The 22,767-nt window shown below is 42.9% G+C and overlaps 1 protein-coding gene across 1 annotated transcript in view; it reads left to right on the forward strand.

The window, feature by feature from the left end:
• LOC138299190 (butyrophilin subfamily 1 member A1-like) overlaps positions 1 to 22,767 on the forward strand; it is a 140,647-nt gene that overhangs the window by 97,400 nt on the left and 20,480 nt on the right. Inside the window, exons 5-6 of the mRNA XM_069237288.1 lie at positions 6,295 to 6,417; positions 18,830 to 18,850. Of these exons, the coding sequence (XP_069093389.1) occupies positions 6,295 to 6,417; positions 18,830 to 18,850 (144 nt within the window). The remainder of the gene's footprint in view (positions 1 to 6,294; positions 6,418 to 18,829; positions 18,851 to 22,767) is intronic.

The raw sequence follows: 22,767 nt of genomic DNA on the forward strand, positions 1-22,767 counted from the left end.
AATCTTGCAATACAGGGAGAATGGGACTTACCACATAAACCACTTGGAATTACTGGCAGTGTTCTTAGAAATCAAAGCATTCCAGCCACAGATCACACACAAGACAGTCTTAATAAGGACAGACAACATCACAACAATGTATTATCTGTAAAAACAGAGGGGGACACACTCATCCCAATTGTCCCTTCCACGCTTTTCCCCCTCTCTCTCTAATTCCATTTCTGGTCAACAAGATCTGGCACAATCTCCTTACGATGATGCTCATAGTTCCCACGTGGGCACGTCAACACTGGTACACAACATTATTGGATCTATCTGTAGTACCACATCACAAGCTCCCAAACAGACCAGACTTATTGACTCAAAACAAAGGTCAAATCAGACATCCCAATCCCAGTATGCTCAACATGGCGAATTGGCTCCTGAGGTCATAGAATTTAGATATCTACAGCTTTGACATTCTAAGGGAAGCACATAAACCTACAACTAGGCAGTGCTATACAGCTAAATGGAAACATTTTGTGTATTACTGTCAACCCAAAAACATTAATCCACTTAAAGCTTCCGTATAGGATATTGTATGCTATTTGCTTTACTTACAAAAAGCAAATCTTGCATATTCATCAATTAAAATTCATTTAACAGCAATATCAGCCTACCTCCAAAACAAACAGCATATCTCTGTTTAGAATTCCTGTCATAAAAGCTTTTATGGAAGGCCTTAAAAGAGTTATTCCACCAAGAGCTCCATCAGCTCCAGGCTGGAATCTTAACAATGTGCTCACAAGGCTTTTGGGTCCACCATTGGAACCCATGTATTCTTGCACACTTCAGTTTCTCTCCTGGAAAGTTAGTTTCCTACTAGCAATTACGTCCTTAAGGAGAATAAGTGAAATTCAAGCATTCACTTTAGAAGAGCCCTTCTTCCACATTCACAAACACAAAATAGTACTTAGGACAAATCCAACATTCCTATCCAAAGTGGTCTCACCATTTCACATCAATCAGTCGGTGGAATTGCCAGTCTTCAGTTGCTGAAAGAGCTCTCCACACTCTTGATGTCAAAAGAGCTCTTATGTATTATGTAGACAGAACCAAAGATTTTTAAAAATCTAAACAACTTTTTGAGGCTTTTCAACAGCCTCATAAAGGTAATCCCATTTCCAAACAAGGATTAGCCAGATGGATAGTAAAGTGTATTCAAACTTGTTATCTTAAAGCTAAAAGACAACTATTAGTAACTCCTGAAGCACATTCTAGGAAGAAAGGAGTTTCAATGGCATTATTAAGAAATAAACCAGTGGCAGACACATGCAAAGCAGCCACATGGTCTACACCACACACATTTACAAAACACTATTGTGTGGACGAGTTGTCTCGCCAACAAGCAAATGTTGGTCAAGCAGTGCTTAAAACACTATTCCAAACTACTTCAACTCCTACAGGTTAGCCACCGCTTAATTTAGGAAGGTATTGCTTTTCAGTCTATGCACAGCATGTGTATCTGCAGCTACACATGCCATTGAACTGAAAATATCACTTAACTAGTGTACATCTGTTCGTGGCATGTGGTGCTGCAGATTCACATGCACCCTCCCTCCTCCCCGGAAGCCTGTAGCTGTTGTGGTACTCTATTATGTAAATATGTATATACAACGTGTGGACATCTTCTTTACTTACTATGTATATGTCCATTTACAACTCTTCACTCCTAATTTCACCCTCCTGCGGGAAAGCAATCAAACAAATCACTTGATGCCCATGCATTCTATCACAGAGAGGAGGAGTCACTCGATCTTGTGACTCAAGAAAAAAAATAAAAGCTTTTTCAAAGAAAAACAGCTTGTAACACTCTGAGCCCAACACTAGATGGCGGACTATGCAAAGTATGTGAATCTGCAGCACCACATGCCACAAATAGAGGTACACTAGGTAAGTGACATTTTATATATATATATATATATATATATATATATATATATATATATATATATATATATATATATATATATATATATATATATACACACACACACACATATATCTCAAGGTAAGTTATATGTAAATTAATAATACTTTTGCTAACATATTTTAATAGCTTTAATTTTATAACACGTCCTTTTTTATTTTTTTTACAAACATAATTAAAATGACTTTAATTCTATACATAAGTGTACAGAGTAAATAAATATTTCACTTTAGGCATATATTTTTTTTTAAAACTCAACTTAATTTAACTATTCCTAAATTAAATTAACAGAGTAGTTTATTTTGTTCTACATTGAACATTATTTTATACAACTAATTTTACATTCATATTTAACGTAAAAATAAGTTTTCTTTTTACTTTACCCTAGGGAGATCTCGACCCCGGTGACAGGGAATTCTGCCTACATTGGTAACTTTACACTCATAAACAGGGTTCCTCTCCCTAAATCTAGGGATGGAGACATTAAAGTCTGTGCTTTGTAGTAAATTTACTAGCTTTGTCTACCCACCATTTCTAAGTGTAAATTAATTAGAAAGTGTAAGCGTAAATTTGCACATGTAAATTTACTTCTGTTATGTTATTTGGATTTGTTAAGCACAACTTATCACAGGAAGGCTGTCCAGGCACTCAAGCAGGTGTGTAGGTCATTTGCCGGGTGTTAGTTAAAGAGCCTGGTCTTCAGCTTCTTAGGAATTCCAGAAGTATGGAGGAGGCCCTTATGTGTAGAGGGAGTTTGTTCCAGGTTTTGGGTGTGAGGTAGGGGAAGGCTAGTCCTCCTATTCTGCTTTTGCCTATGCAAGGGGTATCTAGGTATGTGTGTGTGTGAGAGAGAGTGAGACAAAGCATAGGAGTCTGACTGTATGATGGAAGTAGAGTCGGCAGTTAAGGTAAGCTCAACTAATGTAGTGCAGTGCCTTGTATGCATATGTGAGGAGTTAAAATTGGTAGCACTTGTATATTGGCAGCCGGTGGAGTTCTCTGAGGTGGGGGCGTGATGTGGATGCGCTGTGGGAGGTCCAGGATGAGTAGCTGCGGCGTTCTGGATGGTCTGAAGTCAGTGGAGGAGGTGGTTTGGGATGCATAGAGTGTGTTGTCATAGTCTAGTCTACTGATGACTAAGGCTGGAGTGAATGTATGCTTGGTGCAATTGGGGATCAATTTGAAGATGTCCCTGAGGATATGTAGTATGTGGAAGCAGAAGGAGCTAACTGCATCCACCTGTGAGGCCATGTTGAGTTTATTTTCTAAGATGATTCCCAGGTTTTGTGCACGGTTAGTGGGTGATGGTGTTGGCCCAAGGTCTGATGACTACCTGCTGAAGTCTCAGGGGGACTTATTGTTCCCAAGGATCAGCACTAAAGACTTATTTGTGTTGAGTTTCAAACAATTTGTTTTTATTCATTCTGCTACACAGATCATGCATTTGGTGAAGTCAGATCTGGACGCGGGGAACTAGTCTGATATTGAGAGGATGAGCTGGGTGTTATTGGGGTAGGAGATGATAAAGATGCAGTGAGATCTTATGACGTTGGTCTGTGGTGTCATGAAAATGTTGAACAGTATAGGGCTGATCCTTGAGAGACTCCACAGATCAAGTCCTTGGCTCTGATGTGTAGGGAGGGAGTCTGACTTGCTGTGTTTTCTCTCTCAAGAAAGGAGCATATCCATTCAAGGACTAGACCTTGGTTGTCTTTTGCTTGTAGTCTTTTGATGACAATGGAGTGTGACACGGTATTGAAGGCAGCTGAGAAGTCCAGCAGTATGAGTGCAGCGGTTCCTCCTTGGTTCAGTAGGGTGTAAATTTCAAATGTGGCAGAGATTTGTGCTTTCTCTGTACTGTGGTTGCTTTGAAAGCCGGATTGGGAGTGGTAGAGAAGGTTGTGGAATTCCAGGTAGTTGGTGAGCTGTTGGTTGATTGCCTTCTCTTTCACCTTAGCTGAGTATGGTTGACTGGAGTGCGGGCACTAGTTTGTCAGTTCACTGTGGTCCTCCGATGGTTTTTTTGAGGAGGGCTGTGACTGCAGCATGCTTTTTGCCCTCTGGGGAGGTTACTAACTTGATAGAGGAGTTGATAATGTGAATGAGGAATTTGCTGATCACAGGTCCTCCTGGGTTGTCGATATGATTTGTACATGGGTCTGTGGGGGCCCGTGTGGACATTTATCCTGATTGAAGTGGTGTCTTTCTCAGTGAGTGTTCTCCAGTTGGTTATGTGTCTGTCCAAGTGGTTAGTGGGCAGCTTGCTGATGATGTTCTCAGGATTCGGTTGTTTTTGGATGTTATTGTAGATCTTTTTAATTCTGCTGTTGAAGAAGTTGGCAAGGTTGTCATGTGGTTCCTAGGAGGGGCTGTTGTAGTTGGCTGAGACTTCTGGGGTGGTGAATTCCTTGATGACAGCAAAAATGTATTTGCCATTGTAGCAAGCTTCAATCCGGTCCATGAGGGATCCTCTCTTGATGTCTGTCAGGAGGTGGTGGTAGTGCATGAGGTATGCTGATCAGGTGTCAGCGTCGTGTTTGGCTCTCAATTTCATTTTCAGCTGTTTGCAATATCTTTTGGAGTGCCAGAGTTCTTCCATGTACCAGGTGGCCTGTTTGTTGATTCTGCATTGTTTATGAGTTTGATAGGTGCCAGAGCATCAGCATAGTTGAAGATCCACTGGTTGGCGTTGATGATGTCCTTGGCTAGGTGTTGGTGTTGGTCTGTTTCAAATGTGTTGTGCAAGTCACTTTCCGTTATTCTGTTCCATTTCCAGCTTGGTTCATTGATGATGATGGGAGCTTCGGCTTGTGGCGTAGAGATTTTGGAATGGATGATGTAGTGGTCATTCCATATGAATGGTGAGGCTGAATAGCTGATGCTGTTGCTCATGGGAAAGGTTGCATCCAAAGTGTACCCAGTGTTGTGTGTGGGATTTGTGATGAGCTGGGAAAGTCCTATGATTTGTAGACTTTCAAGGAGATTGGTAGAGTAGTTGTTGGAGGGGTCTTCCAGGTGGAAATTGAATAGTTGAAGAGTAGGAGATCATTGCAGTTGATGGTGAGGGGGGCAATTAAGTCTGAGATGAGGTTACTGAGGTTGCCGTGTGGACTGGGTGGTTTGTAAGATAGGGTGTTCTTCAGGGTGAAACTGTTAGGGTTTGTAGGTTGACATGCATGTGTTCTAAGAAAGGGGTGTCCAGGTCTGTGAATAGGCCCCTCAATGTACCCCTCTTAAAGAATCTGCTATGTGGGGGGACACGGTTCATGATTTCTGGCTGAAGGTTAGAGGCAATCCTTTTGCTACGCTTCACCAAAAAACGCTGAAATCTTTTCTGTTTTGTCAACCCTGCTAGTATCTTCCTTATCTGCTTGGCTGGGTAGAGTGAAATCCTAACCCCAGGGTGCTCTTGGACACAGTGCACTGTACAGATTAATAAATAAATTAACCTATGATTTGTTGGGAAACAAAAGTCCCAGCCTCAGTCCAAGAAGAGGGTGCACAGGAAACCAAGGGGCAGATTTATGAAAAGTTTTCTTGCGCCCCTTAGCGCCCCCCTAACACCATCATGTGTGCGCCGTATTTAAAATACAGTGCACCATGGCGGTAGTCAGGGGGACTACCTCATAATTTTTTACGCTAGTCCATTTCTTTGCAGGATTAGCGTACAAAATTATGACGCTAATCCTGCATAGCACCCAGAAGCCCATTGTGACCAATGGGAGCCTCTTTTTAACTCCTGCACTTAGCAGGCGTTAAACAATGCCAATAAAAATGGCGCCAAGGAATCTCAAAGGACTCTCATAGATTCCTTTGCACCATTTTAAGGACCCCCCTAGCGCCATAACGCCACCCTTGAATATGTTATGCCTGGTGCTGGCATAATATGACGCAAGGGGTTACAAAGTGGCGCAATGCAAGCATTGCACCACTTTGTAAATATGGCACAGCGTTTTTTCCCTTCCAACGCCACATTAGCGTAAAAAAAATTATGCTAATGTGGCGTTGGAATGGCGCAGGGCCACCATAAATCTGGGCCCAAGGATATGGCAACATCATTTTACTCACCATGAAGCACAGATTTGTTTTCTTACTTCCTGCTTCTTTAGTCTTCATTCATGGTTTAATTCAGTTGCTAGTTTACTCCAGTCCAAAACAACTATTTAACTCTCAAACCAGTATAGTTATTTTAACATATATTTACTACGCACATCCAATGGAAATTGATCTGAGTTCTTTAAAGCATTTAGTAATCTAGATCTGAATTTTTTTTTTAATGGAGCTCCATCAATATGATGTCATGATACACTTTTTTTTTCCTCCAGACACTTTTTTCCAGGACTTATCGAATTGCAGCACAAAACGTATTATGATCGCCGCATTCTTTACAACACTTGCCACGTGTGTAATTATATTTGCAGTTTTTCTCTTCAACAGACAAGGAATCGGTGAGTTGCCTATATGGCGAAATGTTTACAAAATATGATTGTTAAACGCACTGGGTGTGAGCCATCGCGTCTACTACTGAAACATGTTTATGTTGCTCCTCTTGGCAGGGGTTTGGTTAGATAATCAAAGTTCCTAGAGAAGCATAGTGCCCCTGTGCTTGAAGTGCAGGGGTGCCATGCTTCTGTCAGGAAAATTGCATGTTGTGGATGATGTCATCGTCTGTCACCTGAAGGTGACATATTTATTGGCTGAAGGTGTGGCTGCATCCTGCATGCTTCCTGAATAGTTCTTGTTTTGGTGCACCCTGAGGTAACTCCATATCTGATTGGTTTACTTTTTGTGACACTGTACACAAGAGTGCTTTTTATGTTGAGAGGAGGTGTGTCCTGGTGCCTCTGCTTTGACTGTGTGCCTTTGCTGAGAATTGTTTGAAACACTCTAAACATTCTTTATATGCCCATCCCAGAAGAGCAAGTGCAAGGTTTTAATTTTGGTATTCTGTTTGGGTAAATGTATCTGTATTTGGCTTTCCCCACACTTGAGTTAACCTTGTCATGATTACAGGTAAGTTGGCTACATCTCCTAGCATGCACTGAAATCCACTGCTGGGATTCACTTGTACTCATAGTCAAATATGTTCTCTTTGGTAGAGTACACCTTCCTTTAATGGAGGTAGAGTGCTGTCCCCTGACCAAGATGAATTCCCCTGTGAGAGGTTGGCACATTACAAGAACTCTTTCCATACCACTTGCTGAGGGTCTTGGCTGGAATACTGCATCTGTTGTTGGAGTACACGAAAAAGTTATGGATGGAATGCTTGAATCAGTCTCACCCACTGGTAATTACTCCCCAACCAGGTCTATCATTATTTGCACACCATGCCATCTCAGTTTGGATCCAGCCTTACGCAAATCAATTTTGACCCTGCTCCAATAGGAACAGTCCAGCCCGAGCTGCCAGGCCAAGTCCTCCGTGGACCAAAACACAAGAAGCCTAGGACTGGTTTCACCCTTATTGTGGCTCATCAGTCAGATATCGCTTGTTATAAAGTGGTTCTCATTTGGTCAGGGTCAAGACTGATTTGCATATGGCTGGTGAAGATTACTTCCTTTAAACATTTTTGGAGCTTGAATTCTTCCTGTGGGGCAAGACTGAAATCTGTAGCCGAATATTGCTTCAGGAGGATAAATGCCTTTTCCGTGATAATCTGCTGAAACAAATCTGCTGCTGATGAAAAGCTCAACTTGCGAGCAACCTAAATCTTTGGCACAGAAACAGTGTACCTTTGATGGATTGACTTGGCAGGTTGGTTTTGGTCTTCCGTCAGTTCTCTGGGGAAAATGCCTTGGAAAACTTTCCGTCCGGGTTTTAGGGGTAAGCAGGGGGAGTACACTCTGACACCAGCCAAGGATTCCATGACCTCAGGAACAGCACTTGAGGGTTTTGTCCTACTGCAACAGAAGCCACCAGCAGGGTCCAAGAAAAGTCCAGTTGGAACTGATTAGCTGGAATCTCTCAAGAAATTGGGCCTCTTATGTTGTTTGTGTCCCTGTACTCTTGGAGTCCAGTTCTTAGTCTTGGCTACAAAGGGGAGCAGTTCAGTCCTCCGGGTTCTCCTCACTGGTTTCAACAGCAGGTGCAGCCCTTTGTTGAGTCTTCCATTGATCCAGTAGTGTTCTTTGGAGGTTGTCCAGGGGAGCCACATTTATGTCCAGCACTACCCTGTGGATGGGGGGACTCCTGGCCCCTCCCAGACCAATAGGCAAAATGTTCACAGGGGTACCCTACCCAATTGTGCAGCAGTCCTGCAAACAATCTCATAGTGCCCATCTTTACCAAACTCCAACATGGCAGAACTCCTGCCTAGAGGTGTGGCCAAGAAAATCAGTAAACCTTCCCCTGTGGCCACTCAGAACTGTTTCTGGGAGCAGCTCCTCTCCCTCAGCAATTGGTGCCTGGCTAGCAAGAAGGACAATAGAGGAGCCAGAGCCAGCTACATCTGTCAATAACAGGGTAGGCATTTTCTGAAGATATGTAAGGGGTTGGGCCAATGGTCCCTCTATTGTTTTTCCTCTGTGTGTGGTAGCGCAAGATCTCTGTGTACTGTAGCAAAGGCTATGTGCACCCAGTGTGTGAGCGCAGTTCACAAGTATATAAATCTGTGGTGATTACCCCTCAGAACTTTTGTTTAGAATGAGATTGTATTGGGTAAGCTAGTAATCCTGTTTTGGCAACTATTTCACCTCATTAGTAGCGGCTTTCCAACAAAATACAGAAATAGGCAACTGAAAGATGAGCAGTTAGCCTTTGAGAAGGGGCCTCCGTGCACTTAGTCATATGTCACAGCCTGTTTTCTAACTTTGGATTTGTTTGAACTAGAAACAATGTTTTGGGTTAAAATCTGCAAATCATGTGGCAGATAATTGTCCTTATGGCAAAACCATAAAAATACGAAAAAAGCAGTGCTGCAGAATCTCATAATTCCAGTGACACTGGCAATGTGTTATACTTGTGATGGTATATTGTTCCATGTGCAAGCCCATTTTGCCCAATTTTAGCCTAGTGTTTCTTGTGCTACTTAAGATTGTGTTAAGGGGAGGAAAGTAAGCCCACTGATGTAGAGCAGTTGAAGAATATGCTAGAAGTCTTACAGGACAGCCGCCTATTTCATAGCTCCTGTGGCAAACTAGAGTGCCGACAAGGATGGTGATGGGACAGAAGTGATAGTGACAACTTATAAATCTATGCTGCCCCTCCTCCACGTATACTTGGCAACCTTTATAGGCTATTAAATAAACGCAACGCTTTTTTGTACAGTGCACATTCTGAATGAAAGTGTTTGGAATTGCTTTCATGTGTAATAAAGAAAATACAGAATATTCAGTGAAACGTGTTTGAGCAGTATCACACAATTTGGCCCAACAGGATTGATCCTAGATTTCCAAATTGCACGCTGCAAATCGGCTACCAGATGTACTTTTGGGTACTTTTACCTGGAACAAACCTAGGGCACTTTTAACCAGCGCTTACATATAGGCTAACTTTGATGTCCTTATGTGTTCTGCTTTTCTCACAAAAAGAGATTTACAGCAAAAAGACCAGTGCATTGTGTTTAAATGGGCAAGATTCCCTTGAATGACTAGTTTTAAAAAGGCCTACTGGACAGTTTCATTGAAAACCCTTGGATATCTTGGCACTAGCCATTGGCCCACATGAACGCAGAGAGTCAATATTGCATTCTTGGGGACTCCAAACAGAGGCTTATTTTGAGTGGTTAGGAGCAAGCAGGTCTTATAGTTTGTGATGACATAATGTACCAAGACATGGTTTTCTATTAAATGATTGAAAGACTGTGGGAAAATATATATGCTACCCTGAAAACTGTGGTAAGAGCTATTCTCTATCCTCAAATGGTAGTGCCTTATGCAAAGCCGGGACTACTGGATGGCATTGAAAAACAGGAAGCAACACAATAGTTAATACGGGGTCAACAGAATGGATGCAAACTTGTCACTTATAGGAATGGTGCGCTGACAGATGGTGCCTGAAATTTGTAACTCTGTAGTAAAGTAAATTGAACAGAGGGCTGGCTTTAGCGCTGGTGGTGCCTGGTGCAGCAATCTTTTTGGCGCCCCTCCATTGACCTCCTTTCCCATAAATACCCTCACTACCACCCTCCAGCAATGCCAATCATATCTCCAAAGCCCTCCCTCTGCCATACATTTGATTTCTTTTTTTTTTTTTTAATAGATTTGCTCATTGTTCGCTCACACCTAGGGGCATATTTAATATTAATGTGCAGCGCCACTTTTCTTGCACCCCTTACCACCCTTCTACCACCACCATGTGTGCGTCGTATTTAAAATACAGCGCATCTTGGCGCAGGGTTGGGGGCAATAGCGTCATTTTTAGTGACGCTATTGATATACTCTGCAGGAGTAGCACCAAAATTGTCTTGCTACTCCTGCAGAGTACATAGGGACCCATTGTAAACAATGGTGTGCCCCCTTTTAACACCTGCTCTGAACAGGTTAGATCTGTTAGATTTCCTAGAGCCATTTTTTCAGCGTCCCCCCAGCGGGGGAACGCCCCTTTTGCATACATTATGCCTGGCGCAGGCATGATGTAGCGCAAAGGGTTACAAAGTGGCGGGATGCATGCATTGCACCCCTTTGTAAATATGGTGCGGGGATTTTGGGCATCTATCGAAATATGAGCGTCAAAAAGATGATGCTGATGTTTCGGTAGATGGTGCTAGGGGATCTTCAATATGTCCCCTTAGTTCTGTGATCTGAATGGTTCACATCGGTCACACATTCTTTGTAGCAGTCAGAACAACCCTTTGCGCTACTTAATGATGAGCTGAAACTGCCACTAGACAAAGGTCTGCTCTCTCTCCAGCAGCAGCCTTACTCACCAGAGTAGCCTTGACATGTTTATTGTTGCCTGAAGACTGCTGGACACCCAAGGAAATCTGCAGCTCCTGGCACCTGCAGTGACAGGTGTGACTGCACCAACGCCCTAAAGCTGGCTCTGATTGAAAAGACATAGGAACAGCGCAACGGCATTAAAAAGTCACAGGAATCCATCATGTGTTATCATGTGAAACAAAGAAAACATTAAAAAAGCAGGACTGAGCTTCTGAGAAAAAAACAGCAATATTTACCAACCTCATTATGAACCCGGCTCCCAGTCCCATTAGAAAATACAGCAATTTAATGATTCGTTTTTAGCAGCTTTCCCCAGAGACCATCCGTATCTGAATATATGAGAGGTGGGAATAGTGAGAGACAGCATGGCCTGCACTGTGGTGACCGTGCTAGTCTTACACACAGCATTTGTACAGTGCACGTTCTGAAATGCAAGTGAAAAGCAGCTTCCATTCTATAATGTGAACAGCTGCAGTACACAAGGGCGAGCACGCTTTGTATAATGATCAAATAATAAAGCATTGCTTCCTGTAACATGCACGAGCGTGCGCGTGTTACACACCCTGCAACCTTACCGAAATATAAAATCCACATTTCTGGTGAATCCATGCTGGCCCCCCACCTCTCCGACACGAAAACAAACCACAGCAGCCCGCCCCGGGCTCTGTTGTGGCATTTCACAGGCGCATGGCAAGACTAACCTGTAAATCCATAATTGCTGTTCCACCCTGCGTTGGAAATGCGCACTGCACTTTACCTCCGAGAAAAAGACAATACTTTTCACGGCGCTCACATTTTAAAGGCCGTGGCTGGTGAACGGTATCATTATCGCGTGAAGCAGGGACGTGCGTGCTTTGCGTGAGTTTGTGCGCCCTGAGGTAAAGCACCGTGCACGCGCATGTTACAAGAAACCATGGGCCGGGCACAGCCCTTTCCATTCTTTCAATGCAAGTTCAACCCCTCCCAAACCAAGGCCTCTATCTCCGCTCTGGAGCCAGTTCACACCTCATCAAGGAGCTATTCAGCTCCCGGGCTTTAGTTGAAATATCAGGCAAATGGAGGTCTAGAGGATTTAGACAGGTTAAAGGTGACTTCCTAAGAGTATGTTTTGTAAAATATTTAGTACCAATCAGACTCTACTAATGAATTGGATTTGGAATAAATATTTTAACAAGTCCAATAATGAATTTTTGTGTAGTTCATAGGTGGAGATCACATTAGTTTAAAAAAAAAAAAAAAGCAGATTGTTGCTTTTTCCCCTTAGAGAAGACTATTGAAGAGAAAAAGTTACTCAGAGCAGTACTAATTACTCAGTGGGTTCGACCAGCGGAACCTTTTCTCCTAGAAGCTGTTGGGATTGGAAAATATGTCTGTGTTCAAGTCTCCTCATGCTGTGCGAGCTGCAGTCCTCCCGCCTCTCACACGTTTTTAGAAAAATCTATTTCTGGTGATTCCATTTTACTGCGGAAGGTAAACTGCCAGAGCAGGAAGCAAGAAGTCAGGCTGGAGGCTTTGAAATGAGTGATAAGCAAACGTCATGCTTCCTTTGGTGAGCCAGCCAGTGCTTAATTTGTGCTTGTTGATTCCGGTGCTGAGCACCAGCACTTATTTGTGAGGGCCGGGGCTTATTCTTATGCCTCAAGCATTTGCTGCGAGCAAAAGACACAAATGTGAAAGACGGAAGAAGGAAAAACTAAAAAGGGTCATAAAGGGAAAAAGTAGAAAGTTGAAGGATGAGCTGAATGGGCAGGGGCGGCCGTAAATGGATTGAAGAGGCCCGAGATGGCTTCAGTATTACACTGCCTCAGTATTCAGTGCTGGCAGATTTAATTACAGCAGTCTCCTGTTTAAGAGAAGGGCTTTGAGAACCGCCACTTCTTAATTTACAAATTAAGAACTGGAGCCAGCCCTGTCAAGTGTCACTCATCCAGGGTTAGCCTAATGCATTCTGGAAATTTCCTCACCAGGCAAGGCTGAGAATCATGCAAATCAGATGTTTCAGTTGACCATTGTCATCAGTCTCACGGACTGCAGCCTCTTGCTGTTTTTCTTCGTTTCTTCGTTTCTGTTTCACCGTGTCAGAGGCAACCAATAGAGTGGCTGTTCAGATCAATGAATGACCCGCCCCTGAGTGTGCCTAAATTCTTAGTTTGATGATTAGTTCGCCTTGCTCCTCAGGACAAGCACTTGATTGGTGCTGTCTGGTTGTATGACATCGCTTACCAAGCAAACAACTAGCATGCATACTTGCACCACGCATACCATTACTTTGGATTTTTAGGTCAAACATAGCAGTACACAAGTGCTGCTTTTCCGACGTGTTGGTACGTATCTGGGCTTTTAACCACACCCACTATCACTCATTCATGGGCTTGCCTTTCAAAAATAATTTCTTTTTGTTGGTAACTGCTTATGTTTGTCCCTCCTTAGGGCAGTTTTGTTGTCGCCTTGGCCATCTACCCTGTTACATGGATATTTGCATGTTTGCCTATAACGTTGACTGCGAGCGAACTTCTTTTTCCTTTTGTGTGTCTCCTTCAAGCTCACAGCGGCGCTTTGAATTGGCTCGCTTATGTGAAACGTTTTACTTTTTATTTTCAGTTTGTGTGGGAAAAAAAAGTCCAGTTAGTAATTTACAATGCTAATAGCTCTAACTCGAGCAAACGTAAGACCCATTGCATTGCAAATGCTTGTTAATATTATTATAACTAAACAGTACTGGTGTTTCACTACAGTGTAACACTGCCACCTACTGACGAATGTGAGTAACAATTCAATAATCAACCTAAATACACAAACCTAAATACACAATAAACCCCAATACTCTGGGGGGAAAAAACAGTATATATATTTTTTTTAACTGCAAATTATGTCATTTACATGTTTCTCTCATAGAAAAATAAATACTGGACATTGAAGTTTCAAAATACTTATACTTTGCCCCTAAACCCCCTACATCTGGTCCCAGGAGGATATCTTTTTAATGCAACATATAATTTGCTATCAAATTGATACTCAGGTATTGCAAATAATACCCAAGTATTAACTACCTTACTCATCCATTGCCCCAAATCCTAATCCTACCCACCCTAATCCAAATCCTACCGACCCTTAAACCCTAAAAATAAAATGTGTGCCTTATAGCCATTTCCCACTCCTAAACCTCCCTTACACCCCAATAACCATACCCTCCCCTAATACCCAAAAAACTCTTACTACCCAGTTCCCTTACACACCCCTAAACGTTAAAATCGCACTTACCACCCATATCCCTTACCCACCTATCAACCCTAAAAACACTATTATAACTCAATACCCCTACACACCCCAAACCCTAAAAATACTGTTACCACTGTATAGCCTACTGACCTCTAAACGTCAAAATCACCCTTACCACCCAATACCCTTTCCCACCCCTAAAAACACCCTTACAACCCAATACACTTACCCAACCCTAAACACAAATGTGTATCTACATCTCTCTCTATAATACTAATTTATATATATATATATATAATATAATGATAATTGTATAATTATTGTAATAATTATCATAATTACATTGTCATATATATATATATATATGTATATATATATATATAGTAAAAATTATGCTTTAAACGTATTTCACATTAAAAAAAAAAAAAACAACCACCAAATGTCACATTAGGAATATGAAAAAAATATTATTATTAAATTAACACTCATGTTTTAAAAAAAATAAAAAAATGAACGGAATACTGCAATTTCACCCACAGTGCAACACTGGCACCTACTGTAAAGAATTATGTGGTAAAGAACTTCCATGTAAAAATGTGTGTAAAAACTTCGGATTAAAGGCTGTTTCCTGTGCCCTCTGACGTACTGTGCAGCTATTGTAAGGTCCTGCATTCTTTACTCTAGCTGCTCGTGTTGAGGTTCATGGCACTAATGTCCCATCTCATTGGAGTTGGTCATGAGTGCTGGTACTGCGCCCCTTGCAGTTTTTGATGGCTATCTCGTGCCCTCCAAATGATCAAAATCTGACAGCCCCCAAGCCTGATGCCGGAGCTCAGAGGGAGAGATGCCGATTTGGAATTGAGCTCTGCATGTGTGATGTTTCCCGTTGTCCGCCATAGAACATTTGGCTTTTGTTGGATCTCCGGTAAGGTGCTCAATGTAGGGACAAACTCACAGGAGTGTAGGCAGAAGAGTGGTGCTGCTGTGTGTCTAGTGGTGCTCGAACACAGAGCACTTAAAACACAGCGCCGTTTACCTCCTCTGCAAACGTTTATTTACTCACGCTTTCCATAGGTTGGTTTTGGAAACCTAAAGTTTGGCCCACAAAATGCTCTGGTCTGTGCCGCTTCAACTAATGCCATTTCATGTTACACTTGCGAAATGGAGTCACAAGTAGCGGGATAGGGGAGAAAACAAAGGAGGGTGAAATGAAGACTGCATGAGTTTCAGCTTGCTGCTGTCAATGTGTATTTTACTATTGCGGAAACTAACCGGAAAACCAGGCTGAGCAGACCATAAACAGGCCTCAAATATCCAAGCGAATTAGATCTATTAGCGCTGACCTGGTCCGTGCACTGCTCTGCCTCCCCTGGCCCTCATCCCTCGCTCCTCTGAAGTCCTGACCCCTGTCAGGAGTTCAAGGCCCTCCTCCACCCGCAGGCTTCTGCCTGCGCCTCATCCCTGGTGTTCAGTGGGAGAACCCTGCTTTCCTACTAGGCTGCCTGTCTCCTCCTTTTCACTCCCTGTGTGCTCTCTTTCATGTCTGCCCCCTCTGTGTCCCTTTTGCTGTTCACTTTTCTCAGTGCTCCTTTCTTGACTCTTTGACTTTGCTTACACTCTCTCTCTGCTTTTTCCCTCCACTCCGCTCTCTCTCTCCCTTACTCTCGCTCTCCCCCCTCTCTCTCTCCCTCACCAGTGTTGCCCCACGGCCCGTCCCCTTTTTCGCACCATTTTTCGCTCCCGCCTCCCAGCTGTCCTCTCCTGCCCCGCCTCCCTACTACATGGCATCTGCTGCGCAGCCGTGCCCAGAGCCGGAACCCCTGGATCTCGTCCCCCCCCCACCGCCACCACACACGTCTTCATTACGATGACGCCACCCTCTGGGCCCTCAACACCGGCCGCTCTCCTGCCTGCCTTCAAGCCTCCCTACAGACCCTTCTCCTGCCAGAACTGCACCTTCATCAGCCTCCATGCCAGCGACCCACCCACCAAGGCAGGACGCAACCATCTCAGATGTATCCTCCTCAACACCCACTCCGTCCACAAACACGCGGTAGAGCTATGGAATCTACTCGGCTCAGCTTCCCCAGAAGTCACCTCCCTGACCGAGACCTGGATGAACCCTTCCTCAGCGCCTGATATCGCCATAGCCATCCCCGACAGCTACAAGATCACCCGCAGGGACCACTCCAACGAACCAGGAGGAGGCATTGCCATCATCCACAAGAACACCTTAGGGATCACGACCAGCACCTAAGACACCCTCAGCACCACGAACACCTGCACTTCCAGATCCACACTGACCCAAACACCACCCTCCGAGAGACCCTCGTTCACAGGCTCCCCCGCCCCCGGGAGTGACAAACGTAAAGCATTAACCAATGATAAAGTATTTTTTAAAAGCAATCCTATGAACGAGTGATAATGCTGGGTGTGCGATGAGCGTGGTTAAAAGTACAGAGAGATTACAACATGTCAGGGCGCTTGAGCGCTCAACCTATAAAAAAAAAAAAAACTGCCTAAGCAGTGAGATGTCAGATCAGCCTGTCGGGCACTGTCTGATTGCCCTGCAGGCCGGTCTGAACCTGGGGGCGAGTGGGAAGGAGAGGAAGTGGCACAGGAGAGAAAAGGACTGAGGGGCTCAAGGGGAAGAGTTGGAGGGAGAGGTAGAGGCAAATAGAGTAGAGTGACAGGTGTAAAGGTAATCGGGATACAACAAGAAAGAATGAGATTGGTTGATAGAGAGAGAAAAGGCAGGAAAAGTGAAGATGAATGAGAGTTTAGGGGTAGATTAGGATTAGGAAAGAGAGAGTGAAGGGCGGGCGCTGGAGTGTGAGTGAGTGTGGGAAGTTTAAGCATAGTCTTCCTGACTGTGGCCCACAGTAGCCAAATCTCCGCACTCAGTTTATGAATTAGGACCATCAGCTATTTGCAAGGGATGTTTTCCATCTCATCCCTTGCTATTCTGTATTTCTTTCAGCCCTTCAGGAATGTTGCAGTTGTAAGGTCATTTCTACATTACTACCTTCCCAAAAAAACTTCATTTCTGACGGCCACAAGTGCCTTATTCCACCCACGATAAAGTCTATCTCAGAGCGTCACCCGTAAGGCATTGCAGGCACAGGGCAAACATGAAATATCATGCGCGCACAAATTAAAAACTTAGCAGCTCTGTAAATCATTTAGAGTAACATTTTTGTGAATAATTAGTACTGAATTAACCGTTTTTTTACAGTTCCAATATATTTAGGGGCACAGTGAGCTAGGTTTTTGAAATTCTACCCTACATAACTGGGTAGGTTCTACTGTGTGCAAAAGTTTTGTGTCACCTTCCTTATTTTGTCCCTCTTGGAGACCCAAAGATGATCACATTATGGAGTATATTTTGGTTCTCTGTGTCTGAATGAAGAACACATTGAACATTATTATAGGTTTGATGCACAAGCCTTCCAGTAACCCCTAATATGTTTCCCGCGTCTTCATTGCTTGATTTCTGCTAGTGAGAAAGTGTCACTCATAGTTGAAACGTCACTCTTATCTACGCTGAAAGTATGAAAATGTTACACCTAAGCAATCTGAAAACCTGGCAGCTATGTTGGTGCTGCAAGCTGGATGAAAATCTGCACAAGTTAAACTTTTTTTTTTTTTTTAATGCAACTTTTTTCTTAGCACTTTTTGCAAAGTACAATTATAGGAGGCTGTATCATTATAATTGTTTTGCCACATAATGTGCTACACTTCCTGGTCAAGGGGACAATATTGAGGATTTACACGTGCAAAGCCAAAGGGACATCATTCAGAATGGAAGTGGAGCCAATAGAAAAAGTAGGCTGACCCACTGCTCTATGCTGTATGTTGTGGTCCACGAAGCAAATTGTGAATAACAGTTAAACAGACCAATGGACGAAGAAGGAAGACTGAAAGCTTTGCTATGTATGTATATTATTTATATTCTAAATATATGTATGTTTTTTAAACAATAGTCTTGTTGAGAAACCTAAAGCTGTCTCAAACTTTATGGTTTGTGAGTTGCAGAGCAAAGCAGCCACATCTTCCTCTAGCAATGGGTGGAGGAAAAAGCTCTCCTCATTAAGGCAGAACACAGATTTGTACTCTAAACTATAGAAGTGTCAAATAGCAGGCACATCATTAATTCTTGAAATAAACACAAACAGGTGGATAATCTGAGCTCATGAGAACAGATGAAAACAGTCTTCAGTTTTCGGCTGAATCTTCACTTTAAACCCTCAGGTGCCAAGATTTGAAAAGGTGCATCCACATTAGAGACGGACACTGAGGGACTGATTACGACCTTGGCAGATGTGATACTCCATTACGAGCGTGAAGATATAATGGAACTTGTATTACAGCGGTGGGATATCTGTCACATTTGTGACAGAGTATCCCATTCGCCAAGGTCGTAATCAAGCCCTTAGTATAGGCAATGTTTGCAGGAAAACATACTTATGGAGGATGGCGTCTTATCCCTGTGCCTGATAGTGCGTATACCCTCAAATCCCATCAGCCCAGTGTGCATGCACCAGAATAGTATGAGACCCACTGAAAATTTGGGCCACTGTTAATAGTGGCTTCATCTCTTGCAAATGTACAGATGCCATCGGGGTCCCATTATAGCAACAGAGGGGGAGAGAAATCATAGTATTTTTAGTGTTTATATAAAATTACAACTGTTACTGTGTGCTCAGTTAACACATATATCTTGATATATTTAGACTTTTTCTTTTCTCTTTTTTTATTTCAGAGGAACTACCTACAAAAGTTGGTAAGTGTTTCGACCTTGTTATTCATTGTATGCATTGTGAATATTGTTTTGAATGTTTTGGTGTACCGGAACCACTGACCACACATGTGAAAGATCATAATCATCCATCTCAATTTATCATCACTCCATCAAGTTCAGAATTTTACCGGTGTTCACCAACGGTGTCTCCTCGCAAATTCAATGTTTCATCACAAAAGCCTATTTTCTGTATTTTGGTATGAAGTATTGACAAAGCTCATTCTTTTGTATACATGAACAATGCTTGGCTATAAGCGTGTGCTTGTGCATGCCTGCATCTGTGCTCCTGCATGCATGCACATATTGGTTTATAGAAGGATGCTTGTCGGGCTGAAAATCAGAGGTTGGATGAATGAAGGAACAAATGGAAAAATAGGGTTGAATGAATCAACACGAGAAAGAATTGACATGTTTTTGACACTTAAGCAAAATACGTCCCAGTTATTCTGGCAGTTGCACAGGCTTTGCTAACTTACCAACATAAGCCAGGGAATCTGTTCAACCGTAACCAATGTAGCATTTACATATTAATTGAGAATGATCTATACAGGGCAACGATCAGTCCTGTGAAACCACAGGGTTATGTTTCTTGTATTAATGAGTTACAGAACTCCTTTCACCATAGAAGGAGCCACACAAAAGAAATCCACAATGTATGTTTAAAGGTCAGTGTAAAACCAGGGCACACCGAAGTAGTCCATACGGTGACACAGTGAATCTTGCGGCAAGATTCGTCAGTTACGCAACTTGGAATCCTAGCATCCATAAAGGATCAGGCTTATCATGGCCTTTATCTCCTGTGTCACCGTATGAAGGACAACTGGGACTACTTCTCCTTCACATAATTGGCATTTTCATGCTACCAACTCTTAATATAAAATTTCTTTACCTCATGACAGAGTCACCCGACTTCATAACCTTTTGGAAACCTTTCAGCAATCTTACAAGTTATAACACTGACCTTAAGGCCTTGAGAAAGTCCTTGTGATAAAACACGTGTCGGCTGTTCTCGGATGTATCACTGTTTCAGCAGGAAATAAAACCTCAATTAACTATCACACATGTCTCTTGGATCTTACATTTATTTCCATATTTCCACATTTGGAGTGACTGTTTGGACTACTTCGGTGTGCCCTGGTTTTACATTGACTTTGTTCAGGTATGATTGTTTTTTTAATCAGCCCTTGTGTTCACACCCGTGATGGTTGGGTGACATACCAGGTTGGTACCCTTGGTACTCGTCTGTGTATTTGACTTTCTAATACTGTATACATGCTATAAATCGGATGTGCGAACCCTGAGAGCATTAACCACCTACTTTTTGCTTGTACGTTTAAAGATGTTATTAAAATTAATGCCCTAATGTAGTGCAGAGTAGATGTTGGACCTGAACCCCTCTTCAGGGTCACCCCCAACTTTTTTGCCTTTACTCTTTACTTTATATGGAATTCATTTTTATTGGCGTTAGGCGTCTGTGCCCTCTACCACTGCAAACCAGTGCGAAATTGCTCATGCTCTCCCTCTAACACATGGTAAAATGTGTCTAAAGTTGAATGGCATATTTAACTTGCTTAAAAGTCCCTTATAGTTTGGTATACCGTATATACCCAGGGCATGTAAATTAATTGCTACTAGTGGGCCTGAATTACATAGTGTGTAACCCACTTCGCAAGCCTCTTAAAATATGTCCCAGGCCTACCATTACAGCCAGAATGCAGTTTTAAACTGTCCATTCTACTTGGCAATGTAACCACCTTGCCAAGCCTTAAAATCCCCTTTTATTGTCTGTCACCTTAAGGTAGGCCCTAGGTGTCCCCTAGGGCAGAGTGCATTGTAATTAAAATGTTGGACATCCATTTTTAGGTTTTACATGTCCTAATTTTTTTTTCATTATATTGAGTTCTACCTGTTCGAAAGGATAACATTGTATTTCCTTATTACATTTATTAAGTTAAATTTTTGATTGTGGACAGATAAGCATGTCATGTTTAGTATCTATGAAATTGTAATTAAAAATAAAACTATCCTTAAAAGGATTTTTACTTACAATTTTGATTATGCCTTTTTCAGAACCATGATATTTTCCTGCCCTCTTCTGTTTGGTGCCTTTAGCTTTTCCTAGGTCACACGACTGGGTGTAGTTGACAACTGGACTTTGTTTATTCCTCCCTGACAGTCAAACAATGTAGGGATTAGGTGTGCCTAAATGGACCATTTGCTGGCAGGATGGGGGCGTAGCTGGGCACAGCCCCACCTGCAAATTAATAGGCTGTGTTCTTCCTTGATACAAAGGACTTGTCACCACTGCATTTTCCTTGGAGCAGGGCAGTGGGTCAGCAAATTTCAAGCACTTCAAAGGAACACTTCTAGAAACGTCTCCTAGTTCGAAGAAAGCACCATGTGTAAAAATAGGACCCTCAGATCCACTCTTCAGTTCACTTTCTGGACTTGTAGAAGGACTCCACCAGACTGCATTGCTGCACCTGGAAGGCCTGCTTTGTTGCCTGGAGTGTGACTTGAAGCCTCAGAGGCCTGACTTGGTATTAGTTAGCTTATCTACTTGGAGAAGGTCACTCTCTGTCTTAGTTATGGTGTTCCGCAGCTAATAATGGCCATCTGGCTCCGAGGAGCTGATGCCTTTGCTAGGGCTGTCTGAAGCAGAGCTTGCACAAAGCTCCCATGAACCTGAAGATGCCCATATGCTTGTATCAGACTTTAATACACTTTTCTGAATATTTTGAAAAGAAAAGACCAGCCCTCGTGATGAATGACGTAAGCATTTGAATGTTGTTGTACATTCACTAAAATACACAACACATTATGTATGCGAATAATACACGTATATGAATATTTGCTGCACTATCAACATTTAATAAAGCAAGCTTTATAATCTACTTGTGCATTCAAATAATAAATGCAGCACACATTTACAAATGAAAAATTTACACTCAGATGCATAAATATTAGCAGTGTAATGGGGAGTCTGTATGCAGCAAACGCACAACTTATGTCATGATGCTGCATAGTTTGATAGATGAATGGATGTTAGCAAACATGGATTTATTGGTGGTAAAGATGCTCTGTATACTCACACAAGTTTAGCAGTACTGCTACAAAAGTGCGGAGAATCATTCCACAGAAGTCAGCCTGACTATTTCATTAGGACACGAGAAAAACTACTATTCTGTGAGTATGGAACTAAAATCCAATCTGTCTGTGCAGTTTTGCAACGGAGTGGCGAGACGTCCCTTACTTTTGCAATGCGACTTGTGAAGGAGTGGGGGCTGTTAGAATGTGCTCTCTTCTTCCTCCTCTGCCCTCCAAGCATGATGTCAAAGATGCTAGGCTGGCCTCCCAGGAGTAAGGATGCAGGGTTGCTATGTACTTTCTCCTCACCGCTGTGCAATTTAATCTGTTCATTTTTTGGTGAGTCGACAACTGCCACCTGTTGTAGAAAAGCCTTAGTAGTCTACAATCAGAGGGGCTGCTGCCCCTAATCCAGCAGTCTTGTAGAAATACAAGGATCCTTACATCAGGCGGACCCACCAGGAAACCACCGTCCCCACCGGGACATGGTGATAGCGGTTGGAGTTCTAATGAGCCGGGGTGGTGTTGAACTCAGTGCCACCTGACTGATTACAACCCCCTCTGTGCTACAGTATAGGACTTTGCTCACTTAAGGGAACCAAGTCCTATACTGTAGCACTGCTCCTGCAGGACTGACTGGCCTGAATGCTCTATTACATTGTTCCCACCGGACAGCCCGTTGGGAACATTGTAATAGGGCAGTGGGGCGCCACCGGCATCGAAGTGGCATCTGTCACACGGCATAGGCGGTTCCGTGGTGGGACTGCCAATGTTGTAATGGGGGCCTTAATAGTTTTTACAGCCCTAGTTAG

Source organism: Pleurodeles waltl, chromosome 6 (assembly GCF_031143425.1).
Source record: "Pleurodeles waltl isolate 20211129_DDA chromosome 6, aPleWal1.hap1.20221129, whole genome shotgun sequence".
NCBI classification, from domain to species: Eukaryota; Metazoa; Chordata; class Amphibia; order Caudata; family Salamandridae; genus Pleurodeles; species Pleurodeles waltl.